Source organism: Centruroides vittatus, unplaced genomic scaffold (genome assembly GCF_030686945.1).
Source record: "Centruroides vittatus isolate TY-2023 unplaced genomic scaffold, ASM3068694v2 contig_480, whole genome shotgun sequence".
NCBI classification, from domain to species: Eukaryota; Metazoa; Arthropoda; class Arachnida; order Scorpiones; family Buthidae; genus Centruroides; species Centruroides vittatus.
The window spans coordinates 144,736-164,608 of NW_027122270.1; the positions used below are offsets into that span (position 1 = coordinate 144,736).

General features: G+C 29.0%; 1 protein-coding gene across 1 annotated transcript in view; it reads right to left on the bottom strand.

The window, feature by feature from the left end:
• The window catches only part of LOC136977853 (probable methyltransferase TARBP1), a 46,984-nt gene extending 27,272 nt beyond the window's left edge, over positions 1 to 19,712 (bottom strand). Inside the window, exons 1-10 of the mRNA XM_067273437.1 lie at positions 19,581 to 19,712; positions 17,337 to 17,433; positions 17,059 to 17,257; positions 11,823 to 12,113; positions 9,319 to 9,422; positions 9,110 to 9,244; positions 8,612 to 8,787; positions 6,298 to 6,502; positions 6,031 to 6,195; positions 2,283 to 2,449 (exon numbers count right to left, since the gene is read on the bottom strand). Coding sequence (XP_067129538.1) covers positions 2,283 to 2,449; positions 6,031 to 6,195; positions 6,298 to 6,502; positions 8,612 to 8,787; positions 9,110 to 9,244; positions 9,319 to 9,422; positions 11,823 to 12,113; positions 17,059 to 17,257; positions 17,337 to 17,366 — 1,472 coding nt within the window. The 5' untranslated portion in view covers positions 17,367 to 17,433; positions 19,581 to 19,712. The remainder of the gene's footprint in view (positions 1 to 2,282; positions 2,450 to 6,030; positions 6,196 to 6,297; positions 6,503 to 8,611; positions 8,788 to 9,109; positions 9,245 to 9,318; positions 9,423 to 11,822; positions 12,114 to 17,058; positions 17,258 to 17,336; positions 17,434 to 19,580) is intronic.
• Between the last annotated feature and the right edge of the window lie 161 nt (positions 19,713 to 19,873).

Sequence of the window (19,873 nt, forward strand, 5' to 3'; positions counted from 1 at the left end):
TGATTTCATCCTTATGGTTAATGCAATTACCATCTTTGAGTGTAGCCATGCAGATGTAAATAGCCTCTAGTCATCTAAGATGGTGTATGTGTTGTGTAGTGTGGATCACCTTTGCTTGATTGAACATTGGTTCTACACCTGGGTCTGAGGTCGTGATCAGGTACATCATCCCAATCATGGACCATAGATGGAACAGAAGCCTGGTCTATGTAGGATCCACCAAGCACTCCTAGAAGTGAGAATGAAAGAACACACAGCAGATTTTCTACATGCGAGGACCACCACTGCTCTAGCCATTTATGCCTCAGAACTGGGCGTAGAACCAATGTTCAATCAAGCGAAGGTGATCCACACTACACACCACATACACCATCTTAGATGGCTAGAGGCTATTTACATCTGCATGGCTACACTCAAAGATGGTAATCGCATTAACCATAAGGACGAAATCACTCTGTCAACAGTTTGGCAGATGCTCATAGACAAGAACTTACAATAATCTACAGTGGTTAAGGGGCGCATGCCTGAATGACGTTATTGATATCCACACAATAGAGTTCTGACTGGTGTTCCAATTGAATTTAATTTGAATCGCATTCATTCAGGAGTTATTAGTTACCTGAGGAAGAACCTGAGAGTTCAAAAACATTTGTAATGGTCTGTTTATTAGAACCGGTAACAGGCTCAGTATGTTTGTTTGGTTAATGTTACCTATGGTAGCAAATATGGCGACTCGTCTCTGAAACAGTGGGGACCCATGTTCTAACCTAACCTATTCTAATAAATTACCATAATTATTGCCAACCAAATTATTAGAATAGGGGTAATTTATTAGAATAGGTTAGGTTAGGTTAGGTTAGAACATGTGTCCCCACTGTTTCAGAGATGAGTCGCCATGTTCGCTACCATAGGTAACATTAACCGTTTTTTTTTTACAAATCTCTCCAATTTATTCCAATTCAAACTACAGTTTAACATTTTCCTAATAATCATTTGAAACATTATTATATAAATTCAGTGAATTTCATTATGTATAAATAGAAGCAAAAACCTCCTTCAAGTAAAAAATTGTAACATTTACTTTTTTGAAAATTCTTAAATCAAGAAAATGAAACTAATTTGGACACTATTAATCCAAAATACAATTTTAGACATTTCAATAAAAATTTCAGACTTTTATTTAGATTCCAAATCATAAGAATATCATCTAGTAGGTAACAACAAGTGATTACTCTCAGCATTAACTTTATATTAAAAAGAAACTATAAAGTTTATTGAATCCTTATAAATAAGCTACTGACATTTCAAACACAGATCCAATATTGATATATGACTATTTGAATTAAGAAAAATCAAAGAATAAATTTAAATCAGAATTAAAAGAAAATTAGAAAATAAAATATTTTTCTTTTTTCATGTTTTAATGAATATGTGGTCAAATTTTATTAAAAAGAAATGAAGAGCTGTTTTAAAAAGAAAAGACAGAACTGTTTCTGTCTTTATTGAGTTTTTGTTGCTATATAATAAGCAAACATTAATGCATTACATAAGCATTTGAAATGAGGGAGGGACAAAAGAATATCTTGTCATTACTCTGAGGAGGATGATCTAATTCAATGTTTATTTAAAATATTTTTAAGTTTTGAATATTTTTTAAAAATTTGTTTTATTAATTTATGTTACAGCAAACGTTCAAAAATACTACCGTTAATTATCTAAAAAGTAATTTTTATTCCCAATTAAATTTTGACAAACTTTTTAAATACAAAGACAAAAATAATACCGAAATTTGCAACATGCTCAAACAATACAGTAGAAACTCAATTATCTAAAAGTGTTTAAAAAAAAGAACAGAATGTGTACCTTTGTACATACCACAAAATTATAACACACAGATAAAACTCTCCATGAAACTAGAATAATTAGTCACCTGTTGACTGTAGTGCTATGAAATTAATTATAAGGTAATATGTATATGTATATGTAACATTACATTAGATTTTAAATATATTAATTTACCTTCAAATACAGTAATTGCATTATAGAATTTATTGTTCATGAAACTTTAAATGCACAGTGCTTGATGTACCCAAAACAGAAAAACAAATGAGTTCCTGGATTATCCAAAAGACCTCTGGTCCCATCAAGTTCAGATAATTGAGTCTCCACTGTACTTATAATTGCATACATTAAATAAGAAGAAAGTAGTCAATAAATGATGCAAATTATAATTACATAATACTTGACTGCCCTTAAATTTAAATATTTAAAAATATTTTTACCTTTGATCTTTTCTATGAATTGGTCCATAAGTAAGTGCTGCACACAATATTTCCAGATGATTTGTTAAACAGGAAGGATTATCTGACCATATTTTTGTACAATGTTCAATTAAATATAAAATGATGAAAGAACTCGTTTCTCCAGATTCAATTAATAACTTTTTATTCTAAAATGAAAAACAATATTGTTAAATTTCTCATCTATTTGCTTTTATGTAAAATTATCAACATCAATATAATAATAGCTACAAATTCATGAATTCATTTTAAAAATTGTAACATAATTTAATTATAAAACATTTTCCACATTTAAAATTAAACACAGTTCAAAATATTATCTGAAATAATTTTTATATTATTATAGATATCACTGTAAATCACATATATCAAATTAGTATAATAACTCTCACAAAATAATATTCCATCAATTTAATATTGATGAAAATTATAAAATAAAATATTGTTATTATTTTAATATTAAAGTTTCATTAATGACATAATATTTTGGAAGTTTTACAATACTGTTTGTATTGAAAATGAAGATTACTTTCAAAGTTTTCTACAATACTAAATCTTAGTCTGGCAAACACACTAATTACTAGGACATCATGCAACGTTGATATATTGCAATAGAATTGAGACAGAGCCAGAGAGAAAGAAAGAAGCAATCCTTGCACTTGTTAGATACAGAAGAAGTGATCCTTGTACCTGATGTTTGCAGACAGGTGAACTTTGCACTTGCTGTCAGATAAGAGACTATCCTCATACTTGCTGACACGAAGAAGCACTCTCCATCGATTGCTTTGTTCTTGTGTTTCACTCGTTTTTTGCAGCTATTTTCATTCAATTAAGCACAAGCAATGCTGTGCTGCACATTTCAGAGAGATGGAGGCTCTTGACATTTTTAAGGCAATCAGGGAAGGGAACAGTGTTAATAACAAGGAAGAAAGAATGATCTTGAAAGCATGGCAAGCATTCTTTGATACTACCTTATAAACTGCATATTAAGGCATTCTGTAATGTGTATGTCAGCAAAAATTAAGAATTTATTTAATTCAAAATAAACATCAAACAAGCATTCCAGTATTCCAATTTCCTGATGAAGACCCTCTGAGTAGGTAGAAAATGCTAGAAAGGTAATAGTTTTGACACAACTGGACTATTTTGACAGGTTAGTGAGAATTTGTGGCTGCAAAAATTAATTAATAATAATAATTACAATTAATAAATCTTCATTTTACACATTTTTTAAAATATTTTAATATATGCTTTTAATGTCAGTCAATAAAATCAGAATATATATTAATTGTAGCCTTATCAGTCAGTTATTATCAGCAGAGTTGGCAACTAAAATTTTCAAATTTCACTAGACCAAAGTCTAAAAAGTACTATATATACACAACAAAAAGTTGAAACAGATGCTAGTAATATTAATCCATTATCTCCCATTGTCCTATATGTATAACAGTTATATATATGCCCATATATGCTGAACTAAAGCAATCACTTGAACCAGGATACATTCAGAACAGACTCTAGGTTACATGGTATAGTACTTTACAGGAAGTGACCAGATGTGATGTGGCACGTGGGCAGTGCTATCTGTTTTGTGGCTTGTGGCTTTAAAGGCAACTTTTGGTGTTCTGTATGTTTGGTGACAACTCTAAACGTGTTGTACTTGTTTGTAGCAATAAAGAGACTGAGGCCTTGTAAGTAATCTATCCAAATGCCCATTTGCTAATCTTCATTCCAATCACATGAACAGGAATGAAATGGCACATCATTTTCCAGTCCTGTAAATAGGACATTGGAATGATGTAGTGTATATACTGCCTATACTGAAGTGAGCCTTATTACTCCATGTTCTTAGTTGAAGCATGCCAAAAAAAATATCTTACATTGGAGGAGGTGAGAGATCTTCTTAAAGAGTTTGAGGACGAATATTTGGAAGGTAAGGTCTGCGTGCTACTACCGAATGTGAGTGAATTGTCAGATGAAGATGACAATAATGTTGCTAATGCAAAGATGTACATACTTGTTTCTGACATTCCCAGAGAGTTAGAAGTCGATTCTTTTGAGTTGCTTCATGATGTCAAGCGATGAGTAAAGGGGTAAGAAAAAAAAACTGTGAAAATGCCCAACTTGATTTCTAATTACAATTCCTATATGGGCGATATCATGATTGGCTTGTTTCAAAGTACAGCATTTCTTTTCATGAAAAGAGATGGCACTGGCCCGTTTACTTGCTGTGTTGACATGGCAATAGTGAATGCATGGATTCTGCACAAAATTATCCATCGGTGAAATGCAATGTCTCTGAAGGACTTCAAACAAGTAATTGCCACAGTTTATTTAAAAATAACCATACCTCAAATGTATGCAGGAAGGCCCAGAGTACCCAAGTTATCAGTGGGAGCTGACATTTCTTGATGCAGAGAGACAAACAGAGATGCTGCCAGCATCAAGGATGCAAAAGCAAGTCTATAACGTATTGTAAGAAATGCAATGCAACTCTGCCGTACTTGCTTTGAGCCATTTCATAATGCATAGTGACATCATTTGGACTATGACTCATACTGGTAAAGAAAATGGAAGAAAGTAAAGAAAACCTAATGAACAATAAATAGATATGTTCTCATAGTTATGCAATGAAGCTTTTTTATATCACATTATCCCAGTGTCCTATTTAGATGACAGGCTGCGTCTATGTGTTTACTGAAAAACACACGGTCTAATATGTTTTTTCGTGTTCCAGAAGTATTAACTGGTGTAACCTCTCCAACAAAATTCCTCACAAAAAATAATTTGGAAGATAACAGGTTAAAATGCATCAATAATAAGAATCAGTATCGCCACATCAACTGATAATCAAAACATGAATAATTAGCTAAGTTTTTTTTATTAAACATTATAGTTATACATTTGTAATCTCACTTAAACTATAAAAGTTATTTTTAATAAAAAAAATGAAAGCTTACTATTCATAATTCACAAATCTCTTTACTTTCATAAAAACATGTTTTTCAACATTTTTACATTTCAAATATCTTCTTATTAAATCAAGTTAATAATAATTTAATTTCAATATGAAATTATATATATGACTTACCAATATGAAATTAATCATTATCAACTGTATTATCAAAGAGTATATATATATATATATATATATATATGCCTATTATAAGTTTTCAATGAAACTCATCCCATCATTGTGGATTGTACACACAATCAGAAATTACAGTAGAGAGTCGAAAATTGGCATCAATTGGGGACTGGGGTTGTTCAGATTAGGGATTTGTTCCGATTACGGCCTATGTACGAAAAAATATATTAACCTGTCCGATGTTCAAATTTTTCTTCATTGCGTGTCGCTTCCTGTTGAATTTTTCTCCGTTGCGTGTCGCTTCGCGTTGAATTTTCGTCGATTTTAAGCCTAACGAAAATTTTTATAATAATAATCGAGGCTATCGTATCGTTAAAAATTATTTCTTTATTTTGTACAAACAAAATAAATATATTGAAGAATATAAAAACATGAAAATTATACTTTAGAAGTAAATTTAGTATCAAAAACGTTCGATTCAGCACGACACAGTCCGACTGAAAATCGTGCCGATTATCGGGCGATTCCGATTACCAGGGTGCCGATTTTCGACTCTCTACTGTACTTCCAAATGTCACTCATGTAAAGGTTTATAATAAATGTATTTAAATTATAAAATATAATATTTAAAATTAACTTTACCACATCTAACATTTTAAATGAAGGAAGAATCATTGTAATAGGAGAGTATGTCATGTATATAAAGGCTTCTATTGCTTGTTTGAACAGTTCATTTTTTTTCAATTCTAGACATATTTTCCAGCTTTCTTCAACAACTGCAGTAAATAATTCTTCATTCATGTACATCTATAAATATATATATATATTATAATACATTATTATTTTATTATAAAATTACATTAATCATTGAATGAATCATAAAATCTATATTCTTAACTTATTTTTTACCCTTGGTAATACATGATGTAAACATTTGAATAAGGAAACAATTGCTTTAGAAGATCCTGTTTCTAAGAAATGCATGGAATTTTTTTCTAAATAATCAATAATAATTTTGTCTTTTTCATTTCTCAAATAATATTCAATACATTGCCAAATAGCACATTCTGCATTTGAAGTAAGCTCTCTCCAAAATGCTTGAGATATTCTGTCACTAAAAATTTGTTAAAATAAAAAAATTAGATAAATATTTCTATGAAATATTTGTCAGTGCAATTTTGAAGATAAAAACAGGTTTAATTTTAAAATTATAAATAAATTCTTATAAATGGTTATGTACGATAAATAAAATATGTAATTAATATTTAAATATTGCCACAATTATTATATTCAAACACATTTTTTAAAATTTTGATATAATGTATTTTCCAGCGTATAAGACAACCCCCGATTTTTGAGATTTTCCTGGGTTAAAAAGTCATCTTATACGCCGGAAAATATGGTAATGTTTTTAATAAATTATTTAATAAGTGAAAATCATAATAGTTAATGTTGTCAAAAAATCATATTTAAAAAGTATTTATATAGTATTTAATATTAGAAATAATTTCAAAATTATTTTACATTGTCAATTTAAAATTAAGGATAGTGTCTTAGTACAATTTTTTTATATCTAAATTTTTGGCTAAATGTTGCAATTTATGTTATTATTTTCTGTTTTCCTGAATATTTATTTAGTTATATGAAAACAATCTTTTCATATAACTATAGCCAGAGGAGGTCTAAGAGTATCCAAGAGACCTCTAAAATATTAGTCCTCTGCAAATTTTGGAATATTTTTTATTATAAAAATTAATATATCTTATCAATAAAAGTAAAAGATTATCAATTAAAAATATACTGTTCCTGTATAATCAAGTACTATCAAACAACAATCCTAGCCCAGAGCTCTACAACAGAGCCATCATCATCCAGTATCGGCAACATCGCCTCACAGGACTGAACACAACTCTATCTTCAAGGACATAGCCCACCAGCAACCAACCGTTTAGAGGTCAACAGCTTCAAGTTCAACAACTGACTATAGCCTTTGGGCTGGCCACCCCCTGGCATTTGTAAAATCAAGGACTACTTCCTCGGGTGCTCCCTTTTTCGTACTTCTGCAAAGCACCCATGTAAAAAATTATCTCCACCCATCGGCTGCCACATAATGGCGCTTCTTCCAATGTAGTTTACAACATAATCTCATCTGCACTATTTAAGTTTGGTATTGTAACTACAGTTACTGTTTTTATAAACGGTTCCTGGAGGCGCCCACAGATCCCTCTCTTCCCTCCTACCACCTTTTCCCTTCTCCCTAACCCTCTTGTACTCCTCTCCCCATCCCCATCCCCCAATCCTTCCACATTCCTCCTCTCCCTATCACCTTCCCCCTTTACCTTTAAGGGCTACACCTAATGGGTACAGCCCTCTCCTCTTTACATCCATGTATAATCAAGTCACCTATAATTTCAATCTGTCAATAAAATTTTAATCACTAAAGAGATTTTCGCATTGTTACTAAGTGAAAATAAGATAAATTATTAAGAATTGTATTTGCTTTATCATTTAATGATAAAATATAAAATTATTATTAAATCTTAAGCAACAATTTTACAATATAATAATATAAAATCTTCATAAATAATAACAGTGAATTAAGTTAAACTTATTATATGGAATCAGATTATTTATATCTGTTAACAATATGTTAACGAGAATTATTCTTCTGAATCTAAAGCATCTAAAAACTTTATCCGTTGTACTGTACTAATATTATCTATATTCTTGATACAAATACAAAAAATATACCCATTCACCATTACCTTTGTAATAAGTATCAGGATATTAAAATCTATGTTATATTCAAAACAAACTAAACTTTCTTTTCTATAAAATTTAAGTTAATTTTGGTTAATGTTACCTATGGTAGCGAACATGGCGGCTCGTCTCTGAAACAGTGGGGACGCACGTTCTAACCTAACCTAACCTAACCTATTCTAATAATTTGGTTGGCAATAATTATGGTAATTTATTAGAATAGGTTAGGTTAGGTTAGAACGTGCGTCCCCACTGTTTCAGAGACGAGCCACCATGTTTGCTACCATAGGTAACATTAACCTTAATATTTTATTTAAAAAATAGCTGTTACATTTAAAAATAGTTTTATATTTGTTTCGATATAATTAAAATATATTTTTGCATATTAAGAGCATGATTTTAGTAATTATGTATCAAATATTATCTTAATTTTTATTTTATTTGAAAAATAAATAAAACTTACTTTGGTATATTTGGCTTACTAAATGGATTTCTTAAACAATTCATATTAATGTAAGATTTTATCATGTTTAATATTTCTTTTTTGATATGATTTTTATGCATTTCTGCAAAAACGGATGATTTGCAAACACACACCAGATAATTCCAACAAACAAAATTAACTGTATCAGTGGATTTCTGAAAATAAATATGTGAGAAAATGCTCTTAAAATTTTTTTATTTATATTTTTACTCTTTCATTAAATAAACTAAAATAAATTATAGATGTACAGTACAAGTCTGTAACTATACAGACTTGTACTGTATTGAAGTTGTACAATATAGTTACAAACATATTGTAACTATAACAAATAATAATTTAATTTTGCAAATAATAATTTTAATTACGAAATTATATTATTTATTCATCATTCAGCCCATAATTAAATGAATGAGATTGTCAATGACTAAAATAAAAATTAATTTTGAAGAAAAGAATTAAAAAACAAAAAAAATTAACCTGCTCTTCTAAGATTCTTTGTATGCATTGTTGTACATATGATTGAATTGTTGGCCAGATACTAATAAAATTTCTTTCTTCTACGATCATCTCAAATATTGCAATACAAGTTCTTAATATTTCAATATTTTGAAACTATAATAAAAGAAATAATAAAATTTATGCAAAATACTTATTGATTTAGTAATGACATGTAACTAGCTAATTACCTGAGTAAACGGATGTAAAATATATTTACTTATCAGATGTAAAATTTCATTTATATGTGGACTTAATAACTTAATTAAAATTTCTCTTATATCACTTCTTAATACTATTCAGAAAAGAAAAAATTTATCATATTTAATTAAATGAGAAATAGGTAATAAAACTAAAATTAAGAAAGAGAGATTATAAGACAAAAAGTAAATAATATATAAAATATGAAGAGATTTTCTCCAATAACAATTGAAACAGTACATGATATTAATTTAAGAGGGAGGTCCTAATTATTAATTTAATAATAAATTTTATACTTAACACTCTGAACATAAATATTTACACCATTCAGCTATTGGCAAATAGTGCAACTAATCATGTTAAAAATTAAACACTTCATATTCATATAAGATTCTTTTATACACAATAACATTTTATTACATAAAAATTTGTTTTTAAAACATAAATACTATAATATTATATTGTAATTATTTCCAAATTGTATTCTTATGCTTTGTTTATTTAAATTTATACAAATTATAAGAGTACATCATTTATATTGTGCTAAAGATTCTACTATAAATTATAAGAATGCTAGGCTTTGATTTTTGTTTCATTTTCTTCATCATATATGTTATGGACAGAGTGATTAATCGGGCATTACGAATAATGACCAAAAAGGGTGAACAGTGTGATAAATATTGATTAATTTATCAAATTGACTGATCATTAGGAATACTGCTATCACCTAGTTGGGCAAAATGATAATAATACATTGAGGAGTGATCATCCAACATACACTAGCCAATTGGCACTCTGAGTTGCCGATTGTATCACGTTGAGTGCGTATTGCATTTAGTACCGAATTTTAAATTGTGCGACATTAATTAGTTTGATTAAAAAAACTCCACTTATTTCATTTAGAAATATTTATTTTTGTGAATTATTTCAAAATATTTTAAAAAGAATACGTAATCTTTTAAAACTAAGTACTATTAATTATACTAATTAAATAGTAAAATTTTAACCTATGTGCACCATCATAGCGGTGGTCGCAACTGTTTGTGCTCCCGACAAATTCCTCCCGGAGGGGAGCCGCTGACAGACCGCCGATTGTTTAACATCACTAGATATTGATACGTGTGTTAGATACGTGTCAAGAACTACCGTGAATCAATAACCAGTGACATTAATTAAACAATCCGCGGCCTGCCAGTGACTCCCATCGAGAGGAATCCGTCGAGAGCACACAGTCATGACTGCCACCAAATTCAGTACTAAACGCAATACGCATGTGCAACTCAGATATGAGTGCTGATTGGCTAGAATATTTTGGATGATCACTCCTCAACGTATTATTATCACTTTGCCCAACTAGATGATAGCAGTATTCATAATGGCCGGTCAATTTGATAAATTATTGAAATTTATTACAATGCCTGATTTTGTTGGTCATTATTCATAATGCCTGTATTAATCACTTTGTCCATAACATATATATCAATAATAAAAGGCAAAAAAATTAATCTTATTTCACTTTTACCAAAAATATATTAAATACATACAAAAATTATTTTGTTTCACGAATCATTTATATCATATGAAATGCAGACTCCTCCAAAAGCTGAAACTTTTCTAGTAACCAACAGGAGACACTTTTCATTTAACTAAATGAGGTCCAAAGCATTTGTATTATAATAAAAATTTGCTGGAAAAAGTGAGGAAGGTGGTCTTTTGTTGGTTATCATATAAAAATTACACTTTTTTTATATTGTTTTCTTATTAACTTCATTAATAAAACAATTTTTTACTTCTGCTGAAATACTAAATACAGTAGAGCATCGATTATCCGACCCCCGATTAACCGACCACGTTCTAGTCGGCAAATTCAAATGTCCGCTAGTGATGTGGAGCTACAATATTTGGTCATGTCTTGGCTACTTTAATATTATTTTTGTTAAAGTTTTTCATGTTTTAGCTGGCAGCACTGGCTCGACCATGAAAGGGAGGCCAGTATTTAAACCAGGACTAATACGCTATACTAATAATGTATTTTTTCATACTTTTTGGTTATCCGACTTTTCAGTTATTCGACCAACCCCAGTCCCCAATTAAGTCAGATAATCAACGCTCTACTGTAGTCTAATAACAGTCTTCTCAAACTTACTAGGGTGAGTAAATAAACAATCAACAATCATAAATATCTACATAATTTTATATATACTATTAATTAAACAGATATTTTTTAAATTAATATCCAATTTTAATAATAAGAATCACATTCTGACTAATATAATAACTACTTTAAAAACTTTTTATATTAACCAAGCTTGTAAACCTGGAAGAGCATTATACAATAGTTTTATGCTTTCAAACTAAATGAAGTGAAAAAATGCATAATATAATAATTATGCAAACAAGATATTTATAAAAACAATTAGATATTTAATGAATTGAGTATATTTTAAAAACTTCATTATAATTAATTTTCAATATTAGCTTATAAAGTTCTTACCATTTTTAGAAAATTCTGTTGAATTATGTTTATTTACTTCGGTTTCAATCAGAAGATTTGAAATAAGATCCAAGCAAAAATTAATATTTTTTACAGGAAGATAAGGCCTTGAATTTGCAGAGGCTAATATATCAACAATAGACTTTAACAGTTTATTAAATATAAGATTATCGTACATTTTATTATGTTTAGTTTCCTTTGATATATTATATGCATCAGCAAACAAAACTATAATACGGGCCACTGCTGCAGAATTTGATGTTCCAGGGAACGATATTTGGGCAGTTTCATCTGTTAAATATATTATCAAAAATTAATATATTTTTATTTTTATATTATATTTCACTGAATATAAATAATTTTATTGACAAATTAATACAGAAAAAAAAAATGAATAAAATTAATCACTATTAATACTTTTTGTATTTAATTACATTATACGTATAACTTTTGCATTTACAGATTATATTTTTATACATTCATACAGTGAACAGCAAAAGTCATGAAATGCCTAGCTTAAATTAGCTACACCAGACAGAAATTGTTCTCTTTCTGAAGCATTTCACATTTCCAAATTCAATGATCATTTTTCTTTATTATTTTAATACTTTTGTTAATATTGTTGCAGACCAAAGACTTTAATTTTTACAAAGTTTACATAAATTAACAAAATTAAAGAAAATAACACAAATTCTAATTATTTCTGTTAAACTGACAGGCATGTATATTTAAGTAAAAGAAACTGAAATTTATTTAAAATAAAGAAAAAAAGGAAATGAAGATAATTACAAAAATTATTAACTGATTTAACAAGGTGTTTAAATAGGTCTCTGTCATATGATGCATTGGTCAATTGAGTGAAAGAAATTTTGTCTACCATTGATTAATATTTCAATAATAATTCGTAATTGCAAATGTAATTTTTTTCTTTTAACGTGTCTATCTTTTGTTAAGTTTTGGCATACATGCGCTTTTTTTGGTGTCCAAAAGAAAAAAAAAAAGAGTCCAAACGGATAAAGTCTGGAGATCTTGGAGGTCACATAACTGGCCATACATGTATAATCCGGTTATTGCTGAATTTCTGTCTTGCTGGAAAATATAGTTCCACTGTTGGTTCAAAGAAAGATTATCAAACCACAGTTGTAGATAGTTTTCAAGCAAATCTAAATATTAAAACACTAAAAAAGTGTAATAAGGTTAAAACTTAAAAACTTTTTTAAAAGGTCTCAGTCAGTTATTGTATATTTGTTGAAATAATTACTGTTAAAAGTACAAGTTTTCTTTCCGACTGTTCATTCAAGATAAAACTATTTTAAATAACAGACATTACAAATAATCAAATAAAATTTGATTTACTTTCTCCGATGTCTTTAATGTAATAAATGTATTTTGATTTAACAATCCTCATCAGTATCACCTTTTTAACAATTGTTGGAACATTAAAGAGCAATTTTATAGTTTCTCTTACATAAAAGGGCTGTTCAAAAAACAGGAAAATATTAATTTAGTTTTTTTATTAATTAATAAACTAAGCATTACAGGAATAAAAGAGAAAAAATTAAGTGAAGGAAAAAAGTTAAATAAATCAAGAGTAATATGTGAAGTGAAAGATGATTGTGATAGAAATACAGAAGTATATATTGGAGAAGTGGGAAGACAACTGAAAACACAAATAAAAGAACATGCAACAGTATCAAGACTGAAACATGAATGGTCCCCATGGACCAGAGATTGACAACTGGTGGTCCGCAAGAAAATTTGGGCATTGATCAACTGAAGGTTACGCGAAATATTACGAAGGAAATGCAAAATGCTTAGTCACTTTTTTTTACTCATTGGGGTTTTTATTTGCATCTAAAACCAAATACGAAGTGACTGTTATCAATAAATAATGAACAATAAACAACATTGTGAGTGCGATTGTTGTGCTTCATAGAAAAGCACTAAGAATCCATAAACTTATTTCAAACTAGCAGCACTAAACTTTAGACTTGCATTAATTTGTTATAATTAAATAAGTGAGTTTCATATCAATATAGTAAAATTGAACTTTTATGATCATTATTCTACAGATTTTGTATCGTTTAAAAAAAATTGTGGTCCGCGGGATTCAAAATTGTGAGTTTAGTGGTCCGTGAGGTCAGAAAGGTTGCCGACCGCTGCCATGGACAACATATCAAATTGAAAATAATTGTAAAATATTGTTATATGAAAGAAATGTTAAAAAAAAAAAAAAAAAAAATTAAAGAACATTTTGTCATAACTGAAAATTAGCAAGAAAAAATGGAAATGTAATAAACCAGGTATAAATGTGTCTCTGGAATAGCACATTATTGTAGATGGTGTTGATACAAAATGACAATCAATTGTCGGAAACTTGAAATTTGTAAGTAATAACTTAAATATGATGTACTGTACTTTGTAAGTTATAATTATATTTGTTCTTTAATGTTCCAGCAATTGTTAAAAAGGTGATACTGATGAGGATTGTTAAATCAAAATACATTTATCACATTAAAGACATTGGAAAAAAGTAAATCAAATTTTATTTGATTATTTGTAGTGTCTGTTATTTAAAATAGTTTTATCTCGGATGAACAGTCAAAAAGAAAACTTGTATTTTTAACAGTTATGATCTAAATATGTTTTCCAAATTAATGAAAATCAAGGTTGTCAATTAGTTTTTCATACATCCAATGATAGAATTCTAATTATAAGGTTTGTCAATAGGCTTCAACACCTGATGAATTTGCAGCTTGTAGAGATATAAGTTAGTTTCATATAAAATCCTGAGAATGGACCTTTGGCTTCCAATGCAACTTTACTGGGAAAAAAGATAAGGATTGTCTTCTAGTCAAGTTAATTGTCAATTGTTCTTTTGTCATTTGTTGTAGTTTCTAAGCAGTTAGATCAGGGCTTGTGAATGCTTCCATTCTGCTTGAATTTTCTTAACAATGTCGATATTGCAGAACAAGTAGGAACCAGTTAGTTTGGGTACTAGGCATGAAAAGCTTTGGTTGTTTCTTTTAAATTTCTGTTTCTGTTATAATAATTTACCAAAAAAATTCTCTCCCAACCATATATTTCACCATTTTTATCATGTGTGATGCGTGCTGACATTGTGGCCAAAACTACTGTTGAAAACCCATGTTATCTCTCATTACTTTACACACTAGAACCAAACAATTCTACTGTACAAAAAGGAAATCCAAGCAGTTCCTCTAAACAACAAAACTTGAATATTAAAATGGATTTTTTATTCTAATAGATTTCCTTTTTCAATAACTTTTTGGCTCTTGGCTAATAAGAAGTTGACGGCTGAACAATTTAAAAAAATGATTATTTTCCTTGAAATATGCAACATGTTTGAGGAAGAACAATTTCTACCTGTAACAGCTAATGCATTGTAAAGAAGGTGTTTGCTGACTTTTACCATTCACTGTGATACATTTCAATACAATCCAATATACAGTGCTGGACAAAAGTATAAGGTTATTGTAAAAATACGAAACGCATTTTCCTATAGAAATACATGTTAAAATGTCTAATTCGTTCCGCAGCATAAAATAACTGTACTGTATCATAAAAAAAATGAACATGAGGTGCGTTCTTTTATTCCTCCGTGTAACTCTGCGCAAGCGACATTTGTTTAAAAATTCCTGCGGAACGCGTTCCTAAATTCCGGTGAGAGTGCGCGCCGTCGAATGGCAAAAACGGCCGCTTGTAGCAGTAGTTTACGATGGAAAGCAACATGGCGTCCTCCATAGCTCAGATAGTTTCGTTTCCGGGTCCATTATGTGGTTTTATGAATGAAAATTTAGAAATTGTGAAAGCACGAGTTAGCGCACGCGGTGATGTAAGTGTCTTTACAATTTTTTTTTCGAGGCTATTTTGAATGCTCTTTCAACAAATAATTCATTTTATGGTTAAATTTTACAATTGGGACTCTTCTTTTGCCTTTAAAAGCTCATATTTTAGAATTATAGATTCCTCCATCGCGATACTATCGATAGTGCGGGCGCCGCCATCTTTCTTTCTTTCACCATCGTTCCTAAATGCCTACAAACAACAGCGCACTCCCTTAGTAGCGGAGACGCAGAGCGACTGCTATTAAAGAATGCGCCCATGGAGCAGTCACCAATTATGTCGAAAAGTCCGTTGTTCGCAGCCAGTTCGTTGCTCGAGTCACGTAACGGCCAAACAGAAAGTCCGTTGTTCGCAGCGTCCGTTATTCGAGGTGTACGTTATACGAGGCACCACTGTACATTCTTATGCAAAAATTTTCCTATGCCGTTGTTTTCATCATTCATTTTATCTTATTTATATATGACAATCTCAACAAATTATCAAACTTTTTACAGTAACCTTATACTTTTGTCTAGCACTGTATTACATAGAATTAAAAATGTAAAGTGCAGGCCCCAAAATACCTGTAAAACTAATCACAACAGACTACTTCAAACAACCTTTAATCTGCAGTTAAATTATTTACTTAATCTAACATTTTCGGTTAGCTTTACTAATCCTCTTTAAAGCTTGTTTGAAGTAGTTTGTTGTGATTATACTAATGCAGTTTATATGGTAGTACCTGTAGAACTATTTTATTTTATTAAATTTTCATAGCAGAAATGCAGATTTACCTTAATTTCTGCACTAATATGCATTTTGTATCTTACACATTGTGTAAGAATAAAAATTTTTAGATTTTTATGGCTCCTGTGGACAAGGAAGCACTGCCTTCATCTCCCATAAAATTCATACACACATTCCTTTAAATGCTATCCATTGGGAAATAGAATGAGAGGTAGGCAGAGCTCGTTCCTATTATAGCCAGTAGATAAAAGTGCAAGTGTACTAAACCACAACAGAAAATGTACTGAAAAGGGAGAATTTAAATATATAAAGTTGTTTTTAAATTTTGAGTGAAAATGTCTTATAATACAAATAAGTAAGTTTGCAACTTTAAGTATAAGCATAGACAACAGTATGCATATGTCATCATCTTACCACTATTTTTTATTGTGTTATTATCAAAATCAAAACCTTTTTCAGCATGCCTACTCCCCAATCTTACATGCCACTACATAGAAAGCTTTGAAGAATCCACATCAAATCTTTTAAAAAATATTCAGAAGTTTTATTTTATTTTTTCATTTATATTTCCTTACATAAAATTTGACCATTATAATACACTAAAAATTAATATTAAATATTGTATTTAATTATAATTGCATACCTTTATCTTTACAGTTAATATAATTATCCACAATATCAATAACAAATTTATTTATATCAGCTGTAATTCTCTTGTTTTTATCAAATAATTCTTTCAACCAAACTATGGTAGCATCCCACAGAGAAGTTCCACGACAGAAACTTTCATTTCTTTTCAAAACAATAAGTAATTTTGAAATATCTTCAAGACTTAATTTTTCCTATATTTATATAATAAAAATTTTTTAAATAAAATCTTAAATTTAAAAAAATACATTGAAATAATAACCTTTTACATACCATGTCAATTAATTGATAAAAAGATTTCATAAAAAAACTTTGAATTGCACCTCTCAATAATAAATCTTGTGTTCGCAATGAATTTAATATAAGTTCTCTAAAACAAAACAATAATAATAATATTGAAGTAAAATTATAAATAAAGTTGAGTAGCATATTTTGATGCATATAACTTCACAATTTTCTTTACGGTATATACCATAAAGAAAATTGCTAGAACCGAAATAAAAGCTTTGCATAACCTACATCTATGCAGCAGCCAGTGAAACATGACATTGGTACGCAGTTTAAAAAGTACTATCTCAAACATTAAAACTTGTCATTTTTCTTTAGTGTATGTGGTATGATACTTATAAAAGAACAATTGGCACAATATGTACCTTATCCATTCTGGAAAATGTTAGCTTTTTGTAATGACCTACATAAATTTGAGTGAATGTCTATTGTCTTCAGGCTTTTATGTAACAAATGTGGGACAACTCCTGTGGCAGACAAAACTATAGATATGGTAAGGACTTTATTCATTTTCCACAGGCATTATCATTATTATTATTATTATATATTTCATTAATTTTTATGATAAATTAAACAAATATAGCAATATAATAAAAAAAAATTTTTATCTTTCAGCAGCAAACTCATTCAAACCAAAGATATACTTCCTTATATACCATATAAGGTAAAGAGTTAATAGATTGTACAGGTACTCCTCACTTTACAACCTATCTGCTTAACGACCACTTGCACTTACGACCAATCAAATTTCGACCTGCAATTCGGGGAATCCCCTTTCTCAGCTTGAGTGTCGGTCAGTGGCGAATGGTGGCATGTGCACTAAGCATACTATAATAGGTTTGCGCGTACTATAATAGATTTTTTATAAATAAATTTGAAGTTTGTTGCATAATTTGGATAATTTTACAACAATCCTATATTTCCAACGCAAGCTCCTCGCTTATCGACCAATTCACTTAACGACGTAGTCGTCAGAATGGAACTCAGTTGTAAAGTGAGGAGTACCTGTATGGTCAGACCATCCAATAAAATAGTGAAATTTATTTAGTTTGCCCAACTACTATTTAAAAAAATTACATGAAAATTTTTTTTATCATCTTTAACTTGAAAGTTGTTCAGAAATAATTTAAATTTTATAAAAATGTCATTTTAATTAATATAAATAAATATCTACACTACAGATTTTAAAGATTGAGGCAATAAACCAAAATTGCAATGATATCTTTAGTTGGGATTTCTGTAGCAATAAAATACAGAAGTAGTGTTTGTTTATTTTTGTTTGCATTATTGTTGTTTGTAAACAAAACAAAACATTGCACAATTAAGCTATGGTTATCATTTTAAATGTATACAATTATTTTCAGTCATCTAAATTCATTTCACAGTAATGTCAAGAGCAAGAGTCTATAACTGACTAAGATGAAAATAATCACATCACTGTCAAAGTTTTCAAAAATGATGTTATTATATAGATAGGAGACAACTACTAGAATTTATTATCTTTCAAAATGCAAATTCAAATAGGAATGTTTAATAATATCGATTAAAGTATGGACTGAAGACTAAAAGATGAGAAAGAATAGAACTAAACTAAAGATGAGGTATGTATATGTATGTCTTATTTGGTTTCAAGAAAAACCATGGAAAAATTAATGTCTGCAGCAACAAAGAATTTTTCACATTTTCTACAAATGTTCTTAGTGACTTTACAAAAAAAAATAAAGATGTTTATTGAGTTCATAATTGCAATTTAAACTTGGCATATAACTTGCTTCATCATATAATACATAATCCATTTCAAAATGCTTTTCAACCACAGTCCTGGGTTATATGCATAAAAATATGATACTAATAAAAAATTAAACAATTTACATACAAATAATATTATGTATGTATAAATGTATGTATGTATGCATAATGAGTATGTTACAATTAAGTAGTGGTTCTAGATTCTAGAAAGATTATTGTTCAATTCATTAACTTGTAAAGAACAATTGGCAAGTTTTACTTTGGCAACGTCATAAATGAGAAAAATCTCAAAAGATTGTTATATTCTATTTTGCTTAATATCAGAATAGAATATAACAATCTTTCATAGAACTTTAGCACTTGCAGGACTCTCTATTATCTAGTTCACTGTACAGAAATATATTTCAATATCAGAAGAAAACAAAAGAAGAAAGAAAGAAGAAAACATAAAAAAAATCATCAAAATTCAATAAGTATTACTTAATTTTATCTACAGATGATTCATTCCACAATGAAGTTGAAGGTATTTTACAAAGTGCATGACTAATGTAAAATAATGCAACTCCTCCCCATGATAATTGATGAATGCACTTCAACAAATAATTAAAAAACTGCACTGTTAAGAAAATTATTTTATTAATATTTTTATTTTTTATTAAATATATTTTACAAATACGTTTCAACTTTATTTAATATTCATTATATTATTATTAGAATTATATAAAATAATTAATTTAATAATTATTCTACATAATAAATAAATTAAACATTTT